The 14,231-nt window shown below is 41.0% G+C and overlaps 1 protein-coding gene across 2 annotated transcripts in view; it reads left to right on the plus strand.

The window, feature by feature from the left end:
* Positions 1–14,231, plus strand: part of CDH11 (cadherin 11) — a 133,921-nt gene that overhangs the window by 99,840 nt on the left and 19,850 nt on the right. For both annotated transcript variants that reach the window (XM_066583284.1, XM_066583285.1), the window contains exons 5-7: positions 2,855–3,022; positions 3,160–3,347; positions 4,653–4,906. In XM_066583284.1, the coding sequence (XP_066439381.1) occupies positions 2,855–3,022; positions 3,160–3,347; positions 4,653–4,906 (610 nt within the window). The remainder of the gene's footprint in view (positions 1–2,854; positions 3,023–3,159; positions 3,348–4,652; positions 4,907–14,231) is intronic.

The raw sequence follows: 14,231 nt of genomic DNA on the forward strand, positions 1-14,231 counted from the left end.
ATGGATGAAAAGGGGTTAAGAGAAGTTGGGGGCCTCCAAGATAAAGTTTTGCACCTGGTCCTATGAGCCGTAGCTACGCTCCTGGGTGAAAGCACAGTGACCCTTCTGTGAATGAATCCCCTTATTACCCCCTTCCCACTTTAGCCCTTTTTTGAGTTTGTGTTTTTATGTTTTCCTCCCCCCTTTCAAAAGATCAGACTTTCTTTATGTTTCCAGCACCGTAGCTACACAAGGGCTTGTTTTTTGTGGGACAAGTTGTGTTTTTTAATAGTACCATTTAGCATACCATGTAATTTGCTCGAAAACTTTTAAAAAAATGTCTATGTGGGGAGAAATGGAAAATGGTTCACAGTGCAGTGAAACAGACATGGTATCTTTATTCCATTGGTCAGTATAATTACGGCAATGCCAAATTTATATATATTTTTTTAAATATAGTACAGGTAAAAAATAAAAAAAAACTTAAATGCCTTTAAAAAATTGCTTTCTGTTGGCTTCTTTTGACCCCCATAACTTTTTTATTGTTCTATCGATCAGGTTATATGAGGACTTGTTTTTTGCATGGTGACCTGTAGTTTTTATTAATACCATTTTGGAATGCATATGACTTTTTGTGCAATTTCTTCTTAAATATTGGGTGACCAAAAAAGCATGATTCTGGCATTGAGTTTTTTCTTTTTTTAAAGTAGATTTAATAATATGATATTTTAAAATTCTGGACTTTCACAGACGCAGGAGTATCATTTTTTTAAATTTTAGGATGAGATGAAGGGGAACATTTTTTTTAACTTTAAATATGTCTCTTTATAATTAAAAAAAATAATTTAACGCATTTTGATATTTGATTGACATTTGCAATTATTTGATTGTAATACATTATAATTAGAGATGAGCGAACGTACTTGGTAAGGCCGGTTTTGCAATCGAGCACCGCGATTTTCGAGTACTTCACTACTCGGGTGAAAAGATGCGGGGGCGCCGTGGGTGAGCGGGGGGTTGCAGAGGGGAGTGGGGGGGAGAGGAAGAGAGAGAGCTCCCTCCTGTTCCGCGCTGCTACCCCCCGCTCCACCACGCCACGCCACGCCCCCCGGCAACCCCCGAATCTTTTCACCCGAGTAGTGAAGTACTCGAAAATCGCGGTGCTCGATTGCGAAATCGGCCTTACCGAGTACGTTCGCTCATCTCTAATTATAATGCAAACCAACCATGTATGTTTTAGGCTCGGCTCCCGAGCCCACTTAATACACAGACACTCGACATATGCTGTACACATTGTGAAAGGGTTAAACAACACAAAGTGTTTCATGTCCGGGCCGGAGACAGCTCTCTTACCAGTGGAGCTCAGAGTCTAATTTCCCTATTTTGGACACTCATGTAAATGAGGAGATGTGCAGCCAGTCAATGGCAGCTATATGGGGATGAGCTGATTGTGTTAATGATTGGTCACCCCCATAGAGCTTACAATCTGTTTATGTACACAGAGGTAATGGGCGCTGACCAGCATGCTCATTGTCGGTCAGAGGTCGATAGCAACGCTAGATTATTTGACCATGTAAAGAGACCATTATTACTCCCTTATGTACTAAATTAACCAGTTAACCAAGTTTAATTGACAATTGGGTTAAATTTTAGAGCAGCACATTATTCGAATACAAGCAAAGGCTTTGCAATCTACCAGTCTGGAAAGCATTACAAAGCCATTGCTAAGGGTCTGGGACTCCAGGGAAACACGGTGAGAGCCTTTATGCACAAATAGAGAAAACCTGGAAAAAATGGTGAATCTTCCCAGGAGTGGCCAGCCTACCAAAATTTCACCAAAACCTAATTGATGACACAACCAGAAGGTCACCTCACTTACCTCAATTAAGATAAATGTTCACAATTCCACAATAGGAAAGACACTGTGCAACTATGACATTAATGGCGGAGCTACAAGGTTCAAACCACTGCTGGCGAAAAAGAGCACAAAACTTTCTCGTTTTAACAAACAACATCTAGAAGACCCCTAAGACCTTTGGAATAATAGTCTGTTGACTGATTAATCAAAGTTTTAGAACACATGGATCCCATCTGGCATAATGCTAACACCACAGCTTGCAATATGAGCATCATACCAAAAGTACATCTTGGTGGTGGTCGTGTGATGTCTGTGGCTACTTTGGCTCTACAGGACCTGGACGACTTGTCATAATTGGTGAAACCATGACTTCTGCTCTCTAACAGAAAATTCTGAAGGAGTATGTCTGCCTGTCAGTTTGTGACATAAGGCTCAAGTGTGGTTGGGCTATGTAGCCGGACAATAATCTGAAAAATATAAACAAGTCCACTTCTTAATGGCTCACAAGAAGCAAAATTAAAGATTTTTTAATTTTTTTTTCTTTTGTTCATGACTGGGCCGTTGTGCTATGGACAAACTTCAGACATGAATCCCATTGAGATGCTGTGTTAGGACCATAAACTTTAGGTTCATGCTCGAAAATCCTCCAATACAACTGACTTCAAACAATTCTGCAAAGAAGAGTAGGCCAAAATTACTCAACAGTGAAAAACTAATCGGAAGTTATCGCAAATGTTTAAGTACAATTCGGACTGTCAAGGGTGACACAAGCAATTATGTGTAGGTTGTCCTTGTCCACATTGGTGACATAAGCTTTGAATAAATATTTATCTTCAATAAATGGAATGATTATATGTTACAGTGTTTCCCAAACTCAAGTCCTCCTGATCTCAATAGGTCTAGATGTGAGGATATCCTAAAGAGAGAACACCTGTGGCAATGTCTAAGGCACTGACAATAATTACAAAAAGTTGATGGTTGCCAAAGATTTAACTTATTTTTCTGCAATTTCCCCAGGAATCATAAGGACAGCACTTCCAAACATGGACAGGGAAGCCAAGGAGCAATACCACGTTGTGATACAAGCAAAGGACATGGGAGGACACATGGGAGGACTCTCAGGGACAACCAAAGTGACAATAACTCTGACAGACGTCAATGACAACCCGCCAAAGTTTCCTCAAAGTGAGTGGTTTTTTTTTGTTCTGAGACAATAAAAATTTGTTATTTGCAGCATTTTTTATAAATAAAATACAATTTATATTTTTTTATTTTTTGCATAATTTTATCTTGACGTTCATTTACACAATTTATCCCCATAGGCGCATACCCCATGTCCGTGTCAGAAGCGTCTGTTCCAGGAGATGAAGTTGGACGCTTAAAAGCCAAAGATCCTGACTTGGAAGAAAATGGGCAAATAAAGTATCGCATCCTCGATGGTGATGGGGCTGAAGTTTTTGAAATCACAACAGATTACCAAACACAGGAGGGGGTTGTAAAGCTCAGAAAGGTAAGACATGGTACTTTGTACTCAGAAAGTAGGTACCAGATCATCAAATATTCTGGATTAGGCGAAGGTTATGAAATTAGTTGGTGATTTGACTACATCGGTGTGTTTCACGTCTTCACAACATTTTGAGGTTTATGATCTATCTAGACCAAAAATGGTTTGTGTTTCTTAGTATATACTTATAATGGTCAGAACATCCCTTGTCTGTTACAGAATGCCAAATCCCCTGCACATACAATGGGAGAATTAGTAAAAATTAATGCAAAATTGTCAGCGTTGTATCAGAAAATAACAGCTTCTGACTGCTATAAAAACATTCTAAGAACTTATTCAGCCTAGAATGGCCACTTTATTCGAGTCACCAGTTCTCTCCTGATTGGCTCTTCCCTGTATAGAAATTAGACCCGTGACCCCCGAGTGCATCATAAAATCAAGTGAAAAGTTTTCCGTGGATCAGTTTTAGTGTGAACCCACATTAGAATAGGAAAATTCAGCGATCTGAGAGACTTCCAACACTGGGGGAAAATTAATGGACATGTGTCTTTTTTCGGCCTAATATACTATGTTACTATGAGGTCTGGTTACTATAGCTGAGGTCAGGATTTCAAAAGTTTCCAACCTTGTTGGGTTTTCTCATACAGCCATGCGAAAAGTGCACAGCTTAGTTGTGATCAAGTAAAAAAGGTCTCATTAAAAGAAGAGCCTGAGGACGTAACCAACTAGTCAACAAAAGGGGTCAGAAGAGGATGCCAAAAATTGTGCTGATGAACCAAATGCACAACTCATCATTCCTTAGCAAAGATGTGCTATAACCAGTTCCATCACCGTTGCTAAGAGAAACAGAAGGGCAAGACTCAAGTGGGCAAAAACGCACAAAATTTGAACTGTAAAGCAGATTTCTGTTACATCATGTTGATGAGAGGGACATAATTTGGTGCAAACTGCATGAATTGATGAACCCTTTTAGTTAAGGTGTCAGCGGTTCAGGCTGGTGGAGGTAGAGTAATGGTGCAAGGAATGTTTTCTTGGCACACCCTGGGTCCTCGAATGCCTGTAGATGGACACAACGACAAATAACTGTGGTTCTAAAGGCCAAAAGAGGTCCAACATGTTACTAGATGGGTATTTCTAATAAAGTGGTCATTCAGTGTTGTAACACATCAAAGACTGTAATGCTTTTCCTTCCACCTTCATATATTTTTGCTATAAATTCGCATTTCCAACTAAAGAAGAACATGACTGTATAACTTATTTCAGTTGTCACCTAGACGGTCACCTAATGTACATACCTCTTTGTCATTGCAGACAGTAGATTATGAAACAAAGAAGTTCTATAGCATGAAGGTAGAGGCTGCTAATACCCACATAGACTCAAGGTTTCTTAGTAGAGGACCATTTAAGGACACTGCAACAGTGAAGATCTCCATAGAAGATGCAGATGAACCACCAATATTTTTGGAACCAAGTTACATTTTAGAAGTGCTTGAGAATGAACCAGCTGGCGCCATAGTTGGAAGAGTTCATGCCAGGGATCCTGATGCAGCAAATACTCTAATAAGGTGAAGGTCTTCTTGTTTTTACAAAAAACTAATCTTTTAGTAATTCTGGTGTTCCTGAAAGTGTCTTGAAGACATTCTGTAGTTTCTGAAAATCACACTAATCATGTTTAAATTAAGGGCTGGCATCTAGAGGGGAAGCTACTTCTTCCATTGGCTCTTTACTATAGAAGGGGGAAGACCTGGATGGATAACCCTCTTATATGATATCCATGTGCTATAGTGGGAAATATGAAGAATTGCAATTGTAAACTGGACATTTATTGTCTATGAGCAGTCAGGAACAAGTTAAAAAAGGTGAATTACTTACATTGATTGCCATGTAAGCAGCCCCATCCTTTAAGCCATGAGCATGAATACATTGAAGTACAAGTTTTACTTGTGTAAGTCTCACATAGTAATTTGAATGCCTCTATTACTTTATTACAAACAACTCAATGCTATATTGTAACATGAGCAAAAAGTAGGGTCATTTAGGGAGTCGGGACACTACCATTTAGGGATATCCACAACCCCATCTCATACAATCCACAGCATAAAGCTCCTCCAAGGAAAGGACATCTCAAGTTTAGATCAAGATGACTGCTGTTGTATTATTTAGTATTATTTGAGTATTTTGTGGCAGTAGTAGGTACTATATGACCTGACCGTATTATGTGACCTTGTTAGTGAAGCAGGTTATTGATTGAGCTTACTGGAGGTTCCCTAGGGGTCAGGTCGGTAGCAGCAGGGCCAATGTGGCACCGACCTTAACAATGTCAGCCCGGCCCATAAGACTGCAGCTTCGGTGCATGCACCATGTGATTTGGTTTTCAGTGCCGATGTGTAACAATGTCTCTGCTGTTGTGGGGCATGATTGCTCAGCAGGAAGGTTGTTTCCTCTGCCAGCCAATCAGCCTTTATTGTAGTATATAAATTCTGGTCCCTTCTTTCAGAGGCATCGGTTTTTCCTCTACAAGGTGGAGTTCTGGTTTGGTCCATGATCTCCTGGTCCTTCCCTCTATTAAAGGGGTTTTGTCATCTCACCTCCAGCCGACCTTTTCTTCTTGTTATGATGCGTCCATTCCTTGCATTCTTCTTCCTGCGGGGCAATGTACGCAACGTCACTAGTGACATAATGTTCACTGCATAGGAAGGAATGCCAATCTATTGCCAAGACTGCGCACACGCAGTCTCTGCGACAGCTCGGCACTCCTTTCTAGGCTGTGAATGCTACATCGCTAGTGACATAGCATACATTGCCAGGCAGGAAGAAGAATGCGAGGAATGGACGCTTTATCACTGGAAGAAGAGGATCCGGACAGCTGGAGATGAGTTGACCTGGGGGTGGGGGTTAGGGGACTGCAGGAGACAGGAAAAGATCCCCGGGGAAAAGATTTGGTAAGTAGACTGCCTGGGGAGGAATGGGTAGTTATTAGAGATGAGCGTACGTACTCGTTTAGGGCGATTTCGCAATCAAGCACCGCTTTTTTCGAGTAACTGACTACTCGGGTGAAAAGAATCTGGGGGCACCGGGGGGGCGGCGTAGTGGAGTGGGGGGTAGCAGTGGGGAACAGGGGGGAACTCTCTCTCTCCCCCTACACTCCCCTCTGCAACCCCCCGCTCACCCCCCCCCCCCCCGAATCTTTTCGCCCGAGTAGTCAGTTACTCGAAAAAAGCGGTGCTCGATTGCGAAATCGCCCTAAACAAGTATGTTCGCTCATCTCTAGTAGTTATAATTTTTTTTTTTAGGACAGAACCCCTTCAAGTCCTTGTTCTTTATACTGAGTACTGATGTAATACATTTGCTATCTAGTTCTGCTATGTTTATTGCCATTTATCTGTCAACCCCTTGTACCACTTATGAACAGTCTAGGTTGCCCCTAGGTTCCAGATGTGGGTCTGCCTTCATCAGGATGATTGCACTGCTTGTAGGTAGGGTCCTCCCATATTAGTGTATAGGGTGAGATTTCCCTTTCCTCATTTTTGGTTGTATTATTTATGGTTTTGTTCTCTGAGTTTTTACTGTGTGCATATCTGTCCTTTGGGACAACTATTATGTCTGATCCGGACAAAGTGATTTGGCATGCGGCTCAGACATAACAGCCGACCTTCGATAATGGCTTACGGGAACTGTTGATAAAACTCTTGTGAGCAGGGTTTGCTTGTCAGCATGTGGTACGGTGGAATAGAACCAGCTCTTGGACACAATCTCTTGCTCTTAACTCTATTGCCAATGTAGCAACAGAATTTGGCAGCTAATTTCGGTAGTTAATTTTGGTAGGCAACCTTGGTTTCTGTAGACGGAGTGCACTCTCACAGGTTCTCTTACAATGAGTATTTTCACAATTCCCTCATTCAGGAGTTACTGCAACTCGTTGAAAAGCTTTCCTAGCTAGCCTGACTTTTTCTCCAAGGCCAAACAAACTGTTCTCTCTGTGCTCTCACTTTCGTTTGCCCAGTCACACCTCAGCGGGGTCCTCTACATTTGGCCGCCCAATTTCGGCCCTGCCTTCAGCAGACTGTGAGAACATTCTTCCATTTCCTAAACCATGGGCTAAAAGCTATAATACAGTTAACATTGTATAAGATAATAAAACATGGTAAAACTATAAAGTATGTATACATACATCTTTGCAAATAAGGAAAATGGAACAATACCTCTGCGGCGCCACCTATTGGATGGCAGCATTCCTTCAAAACAATGTACGACTTTTTAACTTGTCTGTAAAACAATGATTGGGAATAGGAATCCAAGCCAGAAAACCATACATGGACAGATGTCTCTCCCTCCCCTCCCCCCCCCCCCCCAGGTGTTTCCACACAGTTTTTGGGTGCTCCTCTTAAAGAGAGGCGACACCAATCTTGACCTACATACATCCCTGTTCAATGGCATTGTAACATTATTGATTCTCTCCTGAAAATAAGCAATGGTTTTCCAAGGGATCTCCAAGAAATTTGATCTAGTGCTGGGTAACTACATGTACTCCAATGGTAAGGGACCAAGACTAGAAGTCATGTGTTTGGTAACCAAACTGAACTAACACACCCTTCAGAATTCACTCGGGGGCAAACACATAAATCATACTTGCAAACTTTTTGAAATCTTCAAGTGTAGAATTTACATGCTCCACTTTCACACAACAATGGTCCCTTTCTCTATGCTATACTCCCTCTAGATGTGCATTTCGATGCCAAGAATTGACTCTGATGATGCAGCATACCTGCGCCACATAAAGCAAATATTTATTCTTTAAGCAGTGCTGTTTTATTTTCCCGGGAGTCTTCTTTGGCACCCAGGAGACTTACAACTCATCCACAAGTCTTGCAGGTCTTCTGTGTTTTTCAAGAATCTTCGATACGTAGGAGGAGAGTTGGCAAGTGCGAAAGAAATAAGTCTAGTTTTTGCAATGGTACATATTACTAATCACACTGTTATAGCTTACCATTATGGCTGCCATCTTGACTGTTGGTGCTGTTGTGGTTAGTTCTTGTTCATACTCCTCTACTTTACTTAAACACCCAGCACAGATTCTGTTCATCTTTCCCCAACCTATCCCCACACAGTCCGGACTATATCCCCCTAAGAAGGATGCTAGCAATTTGCTTCCACCTGTTTAAGCAGTAAAGTAGTTTTTATACTTTTTTGGTTTTCCTACTCCTGTTTGTTTCTGACTATTCCACTTCTCCATGGGCCTCATGTGGTGCAGAGTGTTAAGGCAGCAGAAATGCAGTCCTAAGCTCTCGCTCCCAACCTAAACATAGTAACACAGTTTGTAAGGCCAAATGAAGACAATGTCCATCTAGTCCAGTCTGTTTATCCTCCTGTGTTGTTGATCCAGAGGAAGGCAAAAAACCCCAAGAGCAGAAGCCAATTAGCCCTTTTGGGGGAAAAAAATCCTTCCCGACTCCCTAATGACAATCAGACTATTCCCTGGATCAACCCCTAATAGTTCCTACCTGCCTGTATACCCAGATTAACAATTAACCTAAGATTTATAACCTATAATATCCTTCCTCTCCAGAAAGACATCAAGTCCCCTTTTAATCTCTTTTATGGATTTTGCCATCACCACTTGCAAGTTTAAACCCGTAGGCTTCAGGTAGCTGGCTCAAGGTTGACTCATCCTTCCGAGGTCGGTAAAACGAGTACCCAGCTTGGTGGGGTGTAATAAATAAAGAAACTACCTAAAAGAGTTATGCAATAAGTTGGCGCTCTACAAATAACAAGATTTGTTTTATTATTTACTCCATCTCTGACTTTGGCTATGTTTATTGGACTACTCTATCTGCCAGCTCCCTGCCCCAATTCCAATTGTTTATGGTATTGCACCTGTTCTACTAGCTCTGACTCTCATATTGAAGTTTATGCTGTCTTCCCTGATCTTGGCTAAGTCTCTGGTTTCATCTGTGTTCACGCCCCAGGTACCACGCCTTGGTCTTGTGTAGTGTTGGCCGCCACATAACTGAGACTAGTTCTGTGAGTAATGACCTATAGACCCTGCAACGAATACCAGATACCAATTGGTAAGAGGGTGAAAATTCGGGTTCCCCAGGTGCTGCCTTCAGATTTAGCCCTAAGTTAAATTGGTGTGTGGCAAAGGGACCCACTTATTGACACATACTTAGTATATTCAGTTATGGCAGTGAAGTTAGACTTTAATCTGCACATACACAAAAATAGTCAAGAGATTTACACATTTCTCCTTTTTAGAGTCCAAGAAAAAAGATCTTCACGGATGATATGCACATGACATGCTGCGGTGTCATTGTGCTGTTAACAATACTTTCTTTGGGAATAAAGACTGGGGGCTGAATGTAATTGCAAAATTGAATCATTAAAACACAGTTGCCACCATGAATAAATAACATGCACGCCCAGACAAAAGCAAGATGCTTCTCCTGAAGATCTTCCGTCTCCGAAGCCAATGTATTTTGCATGGTACTTAAATCTTAAACCGCTTAGTTAATGTAAACACTCAGTCACAAGATTGTTAAGCTGGTATCATTTAGTTAGAGCTTACAATGAAAATGAAAGGTACTTAATGTCCCATTGAGATTATACAGGACTGCCAACATGAACTACATTACATTCCATCTCTCAAATTGATGCTGTTAACCTCGGATCTGACACAGTAGACAGAGTGACGGGGTTATGGATTCGTGAACCCAACTCTTGTTTCATTAATGGATTCCTTGGTGAATATGGAGGCTTGTAAGGTTGCCTGGTCATTGATAATCGGGAGCAGAGGTTGATTATCCAATTATATTTATTGACGTACAAACCAATAAGATGCCTGAGTTGTGTTTACAGAAATCATTAAAAACACATCAGTCGGATTGCCTTAATATTCCCTAGCCCCCAACCACGATTCTTATAGAGGTTTGAGATATAAAGATTTTTCAAACTCAATATATAAACATATGAATAACAGAACATGTGCTAATATGGTGCATGCTCACATTTGGTCCCCAAGTGTTGATCGCTGGTCAGGGCTGGCTTTGTGTTTATGTGGGTCATTGGGTGACAGAGTCACAATGGGTCCTCTTATTAGTTTATAGGCCTCAAGGTTCCAATAAAAAATGTATAGGCCTGATGTGCCCACTGAGTAATTTGTAGGCCCCCTTGTGTCCCTTTGGTAATTTATAGGTCCTGCTGTGCCCCTTGCTAATTCATAAGGCCTCATTATGACCCTTGAGTCATTTATAGTTTCCACTGTGCCTCTAACATTATTAATAAGACCACACTGTTCTCCGTGACTCATTAATAAGACCCCATTGCGCTCCAACAGCCGTTAATAAAGAGTCACTGTGCCATGGAAATAAAATAATAAGCTCACTCATCTCAATCAGGCTCTCGTGGCATACTCCATTCTCTGCCTTGGCCACTTCTGGCCAGGCTCGTGCTGAACGACACAGGTAGCGTGATGATAGGTCGGAGTGATTGACTTTCTGCAGTGTCAATGTCATAGTTAATTGTAACTATATCTTTCACCTGTCAGTGCTCCATAACATACAGTTACATCATGGAGATTTGCTGTTTCTATTGAGCGGGATCAGGGGGTCGATCTCACTCCATACCGTGGGAGTGTCAACTGACACCCGCCTGCAACAGCCGTGAACAGTGGTCATACTGATCGTGGCTGTTACTCCTTTAAACGCTGAAATGAATTCTGACAGCAACATTAATTGCCCCTATTGGAGTTCAAGGATCTTGAACAACCCTCTCGCTGTGAGATCGCAGAGAGCCGTTCAGTTGCCAATGGTATTACATTATACTGCAGGAGCGATTAAACAATCACAAGTTCAAGTCCCCTGTGGAGACTAAAAAAAATGTAAAGATGAGTAAAGAAAAGTTTAATTAATTTAAAAAAAAGTAATAAAAGTTAGAACCCCCCGTTCTACTCCTACTTCCATCCCCTCTTCCTTCTTCTTCTACTTCCACTTTTTCTTCTTCTACTTTTTTCTTCTCTTTCTACTTTTCCTTCTTCTCTCCCTTCTTCTTCACCTTCTTCTTTCCCTCCTCTACTCCTCCAGAGGAAGAGGACAAAGGACCTACCCTGTTTCCCTTAAAATAAGACATTCCCCTGAAAATAAGACATAGCATGATTTTCCAGAATTTTTGAGGATGCAAAATGATTTTTCAGGCTTTTTGAGGATGCTTGAAATATAAGCCCTACTCCAAAATTAAGCTCTGCTAACAGTTAATTAAAAAAGTCAATTTAAATAGTGTCCAGGCAGCTATACATGTAAAAAAGTTAAACCTTTTTTGAACAAAAATTAATATAAGACACTGTCTTATTTTCGGGGAATCACAGTAGTACACAAATATCTGATTACAGTATCTTGAACATTTTTAGCACATTCCAATAAGTCAATATTTGTATAAAACAGACATACAGCTTCTACATTTGCTTCACTGTATGTCTTTATTAAGGTCAGACAATTTAAAGGAATGTGACAACAGAATACCATGGAATGTTTTCGGTCTATTTTTACATTTAGTGATCATTCAGTAGGCCATAAAATAAAGTCCTCGTCAGTTCTCAGAATACGACACGTGAATGTCACTGGAGTTCTGATGACACAAAGCAAAAATGTGAAAATCTGTGTTCTGGTCACAGAAGTATAAAGTCCCAGACTTCAATAGCAGCTGAAGTTTCAGAGAAAGTTTCAGCAACTGGATTTCAAACTTTTAAAAGTTCTCCTGCCTTCTAGATGGAAAATATTGTCTGTCAAAATCTCCAACGTAGGAGGAAAATGAAAAAATAGTCATAGGGAAACCTCTTCAAAAGACCAAGTTTTTTCAGAAGACCGCTCCTTATCTAGACCAGATTTTTCTGTGACTTTATATCCTGTGCATATTGGCCTCTTCTTAGAGAGAGCCACCCCTCTAGAAGACCATTTTTTACTGAAAATAGGAGAGGTCATCTCAAAGAAGGCTGACAATGAAACTAAAAGCCCGGATTTTATAGGATAGCACATCCAGTCTAGTGTAGGAGGGGCTTGTAGATGGTTTCTTGACCATGGTGCGTCCATTTGGGGACATTTATTAGTAAAACATAACGCCACATGTATTCTTGGGTGCTCGTTATATATTAAGGGAAGGTGCTCTTCGTGGAACATTGTTAAAGGGGTTTTACAATACATTGAAACATTGGGGGAGAATGGGGGCACAGGTATAAGAAAAGTAATTAATTACTCACCTATCCACTTCTTCACTGCTCTCCCACCATCGCTCAGGTCCTCTGGTGCTTAATTTACTTTTTGTCTATAGTGATCACATGGTTGCAGGGGTCTAGACTGAAAAAAATACCTAGAAGCCATTGGCTCCTAAACTGCAAAGTCTGGGAGCAAAATAACATTTTTAGTCACCAAGTTTAAATGCCCAAATAACCAATATTATAGTAAAAAAAGGCTTTGGGTCTATCTTATTTTATATATAGTGCAATGGCCCAGCGTGGTATGGAAGGCACAGCTCCTATTGACGTTAATGGGCACTGTACCAGCAATACCACCAGGCACTGGAGTAACTATAGAGGATGCAAGGGGATATGCGGTTGCACCAGAGTCCAGCTGCCTTATGGGATCCACAAGGCCTCTCTTCTCCATATAGTAAGCCTAGTGCTATGAATAAAGCGTTATATTTGGGGGCCCTGGTACTGGTTTTGCATTGGAGCCCAGGAGCTTCAAGTTACATCTCTGCGCTAAGGGGTTAAGAGAAGTTGGGTGGCCCCAAGATAAACTTTTGCCCATGAGCCTTTAGCTACGCCCCTGCCACCATGCCCATGCTCTGTATTGAGCAATAACAACCCAGCAAACAGCTAATTGGCTGGAGTCTCAGACAGCAGACCTCCCGTCGATCCACTATTGATGACCTAATTTGTGGATAGGTAATCAATTTCTAAAATAGCTGGAAGCCCCCTTTTAAGACAGTAGATGAGCTCTTTAAATGAATTGTATGAGATTAAAAAAAACATCCTCCGCTTTTTTCCAAAAACATCTCTATTATTTTCCGAGGTACAGCAGCCTCAATGAGTGGAGCTAAAAGGCAATTTTTTTCTTACCTCAGACAACCCCTTTATGGAGCCGGACATTGCATAATTTAGTAGAGTAGTTTAATTAAGTTCCCATCTGAGCTGCAGTCATGGCATGTAGTTTTCGACTTTTAGTTTTGTTTGTTTGCCTGAGCAATTTCAGTTCTTTCTCCAAACTGTGAGTTTGTCAGTAACAAATCTCTCCAGCCTGTTGGCGGTGTCTTCTGTGGGTGTAAACAGCCCTTTATTAATGTTTTCATTTGTTTTCAGCCTAATAAATGACACAACCCCATACGATGGCCATAAAATGAATTTCCGCAAGAAGGTCCTGTATATATTTTTCTGACATCCCAATGCCTGGGAGATATTCTTCTCCCTTGAGTTTTAGTTTACGTATTCAGGACACTATTGCCATTGCCTATAGCTCAGTCATAATCTTGCTGTGCTTAATATTGCTGAACACATTAAAATTATTAAAGTACTACAATGTAGACTCCAGAAACTTTACCCATCACCGCTCTTAAAGCTTCCAATGCCTTCAGGGGGGTTTCATACACAACCGTTTTTGCAAAAGCACCACTGCAATTGTTGATGCAGTCTTTTTGGAGCCAAAGCCAGAAGTGGATTAAGTAGGAAGTAGAAGTCCGTCCTTTATATTTCACCTTGCTTCTGAATGCGCTTATGGCTTTGGTTAAAAAAAAACTACTAAATACTGCCACAAAAACAGAATATTTTTAGTTTTTTCTTAAATGAATATTTTTTGTTTTTTCTTAAATGCTGCTTGTGAAACCAGCCTGAGGGCTCAGTCAGAC

This window comes from Eleutherodactylus coqui, chromosome 11 (assembly GCF_035609145.1).
Source record: "Eleutherodactylus coqui strain aEleCoq1 chromosome 11, aEleCoq1.hap1, whole genome shotgun sequence".
NCBI lineage: Eukaryota > Metazoa > Chordata > Amphibia > Anura > Eleutherodactylidae > Eleutherodactylus > Eleutherodactylus coqui.